A 1,920-nucleotide genomic window follows, 5' to 3' on the forward strand; every position below is an offset into this window, starting at 1 on the left:
CCGAGCAGCTCCCTGGGCTGGGGGTGGGGAGACAAGGAAACAGGGGACGGTGCAGCACCCCGAGGGAGCCTGGGGCTGCCGGGCCCAGAAGAGGCCCCCGCTGTGGTCTAGGGGAGCAAGGATGGCTTCCCGGAGGAGGTGACTTCAGCATCAATAGGAATTATTTAAGTAGAGGAGGTGGGGCCAGATAGGGAATCCAACAGCTTGTGTTCAGGGAGAGAGGGTTTGCCATCAACTCTGGACATTGACGGGCGCGTGGGGCAGGGAGGGCAGGTCTGAACTCTGGATCCAGAAGGCAGAGTCGGGGAGCTGCCGGGAAGCCAGTATCACTTTAGTCTGAAAGAGCTTTCTGCACGCAGAGCCAGCAGCACCGTGATACGCCGCGCTGGAGGCAGTAAGCTGCTCACTGGCCCAGCAGCCCTGGCCAGCTCAGGCGCTGGGGGCGCTGCGATCCAGGGGTGCCAGGCAGCACCGTGACGCCTTGGTGTTGTTGCTAAGCAGATGTGGATGCCACTTGGTGCCGGCAGGTGGCTGCTGCTGGCCTCCCAGGAGAGAGCAAAGCCAGGGGTCCAGTTGGGGCCTGGGTGCTGGGCTGGCCCTGGGGGCACATGGCTCCCTCCACGCTGGTCTTCCGGCCGCCTCAGCTGGTGGCGCTGGTCCCCGGGCACAGGCAGGGCTGGTCCAGGGGGGCAGCGGAGCTGGGCACGGGAAGGCCCCTGCTGCCCGCGGACGCTGGCGCTCCCTGTCCGCAGGTTCAGCACGGACGAGGGCCTCACGTGGAGCACCTACAACTTCACCGACACCTCCGTGTTCGTGGACGGGCTGCTGAGCGAGCCGGGCGAGGAGACGCTGGTCATTACGTGAGTGCCTGGGGCGGGGGCGGGCTGACCCCCCGGAGGCTGGGCGAGGGCCACCTTAGCCTCCGCTGCTCTGAGGTGGCTCAACGCTGACCCCAGACCCCTTCCCTCGCTCTCCCCTCCTCCTCTCACCGGTCTCCCCAGACCCCTTCCCTCGCTCTCCCCTCCTCCTCTCACCGGCCTCGTCCCGGCCTCCCCGGCCTCGTCCCGGCCTCCCCGGCCACCAGGGTGGCCACTCGTCATCTGTCCCTGTTTGGGGCCACCCTTTCCCTGCCCAGACCTCCTGGCTGCTGAGAGGGGCAGCCAGAGTCCCAGCTGCCTCCGGGCCACTGCCCGTTCCACCTCTCGAGTTGGCGCCTTACTATTACTGTTACCGTTGTTGTTATTGGCGGTTTTGAGGGGTGCGCAGGCAGGTCACACAGCGAGGACCCCAATTCCAGGCGGGCAGGGGCGGGCGCTCCCTGAGCCCCCGGGGCCTGGCCGGGGCGTCTGGGTCTGAGGCTGAGCAGGCGGCAGTGGGGTCCCTGTGGCCCCGGGTCAGGTGGGAACTGAGGCCACGAGGACGAGGGGACGGATGGGCTCACGTACGGTTTCCTGCCCCTTCGCTTCCAGCATCTTTGGCCACATCAGCTACCGCTCCGAGTGGGAGCTGGTCAAGGTGGACTTCCGGCCGTCCTTCCCCAGGCCCTGCCGCGCCGAGGACTACAGCGCCTGGGACCTCACCAACCTGCAGGTGGGGGGCGGATGGGCTCCCCGCAGGCCCACCTCCCTCGGCAATGATCCCACCCGCCCCTGCCCCCCGAGGCTGGGCTCCCCGCAGGCCCACCTCCCTCGGCACTGCTCCCACCCGCCCCTGCCCCCCGAGGCCCCGGCCTTTCCTTCTCCAGGAAGTCTTCCCGGCAGCCTGGCCGCCCTGACGCTGGTCCTAATGGGATTTCTGGCTCCTTCTTGGAGCCCGGGCTGCTGGGGCTCAGTCCCTCTCGGGACGCAGGTCCCCGGGCCCCACCCAACCGCGGAGCCAGGTGTGCTGGGGGCCAGGGGTTCGGCTCCTGGGCAGGTGACA

The 1,920-nt window shown here is 68.3% G+C and overlaps 1 protein-coding gene across 1 annotated transcript in view; it reads left to right on the forward strand.

Annotated features, from left to right (window-relative positions):
- Positions 1 to 1,920, forward strand: part of SORCS2 (sortilin related VPS10 domain containing receptor 2) — a 145,861-nt gene that overhangs the window by 129,672 nt on the left and 14,269 nt on the right. Inside the window, exons 15-16 of the mRNA XM_015561558.1 lie at positions 476 to 860; positions 1,470 to 1,590. Coding sequence (XP_015417044.1) covers positions 476 to 860; positions 1,470 to 1,590 — 506 coding nt within the window. The remainder of the gene's footprint in view (positions 1 to 475; positions 861 to 1,469; positions 1,591 to 1,920) is intronic.

This window comes from Myotis davidii, unplaced genomic scaffold, assembly GCF_000327345.1.
Source record: "Myotis davidii unplaced genomic scaffold, ASM32734v1 scaffold937, whole genome shotgun sequence".
Taxonomy (NCBI): Eukaryota; Metazoa; Chordata; class Mammalia; order Chiroptera; family Vespertilionidae; genus Myotis; species Myotis davidii.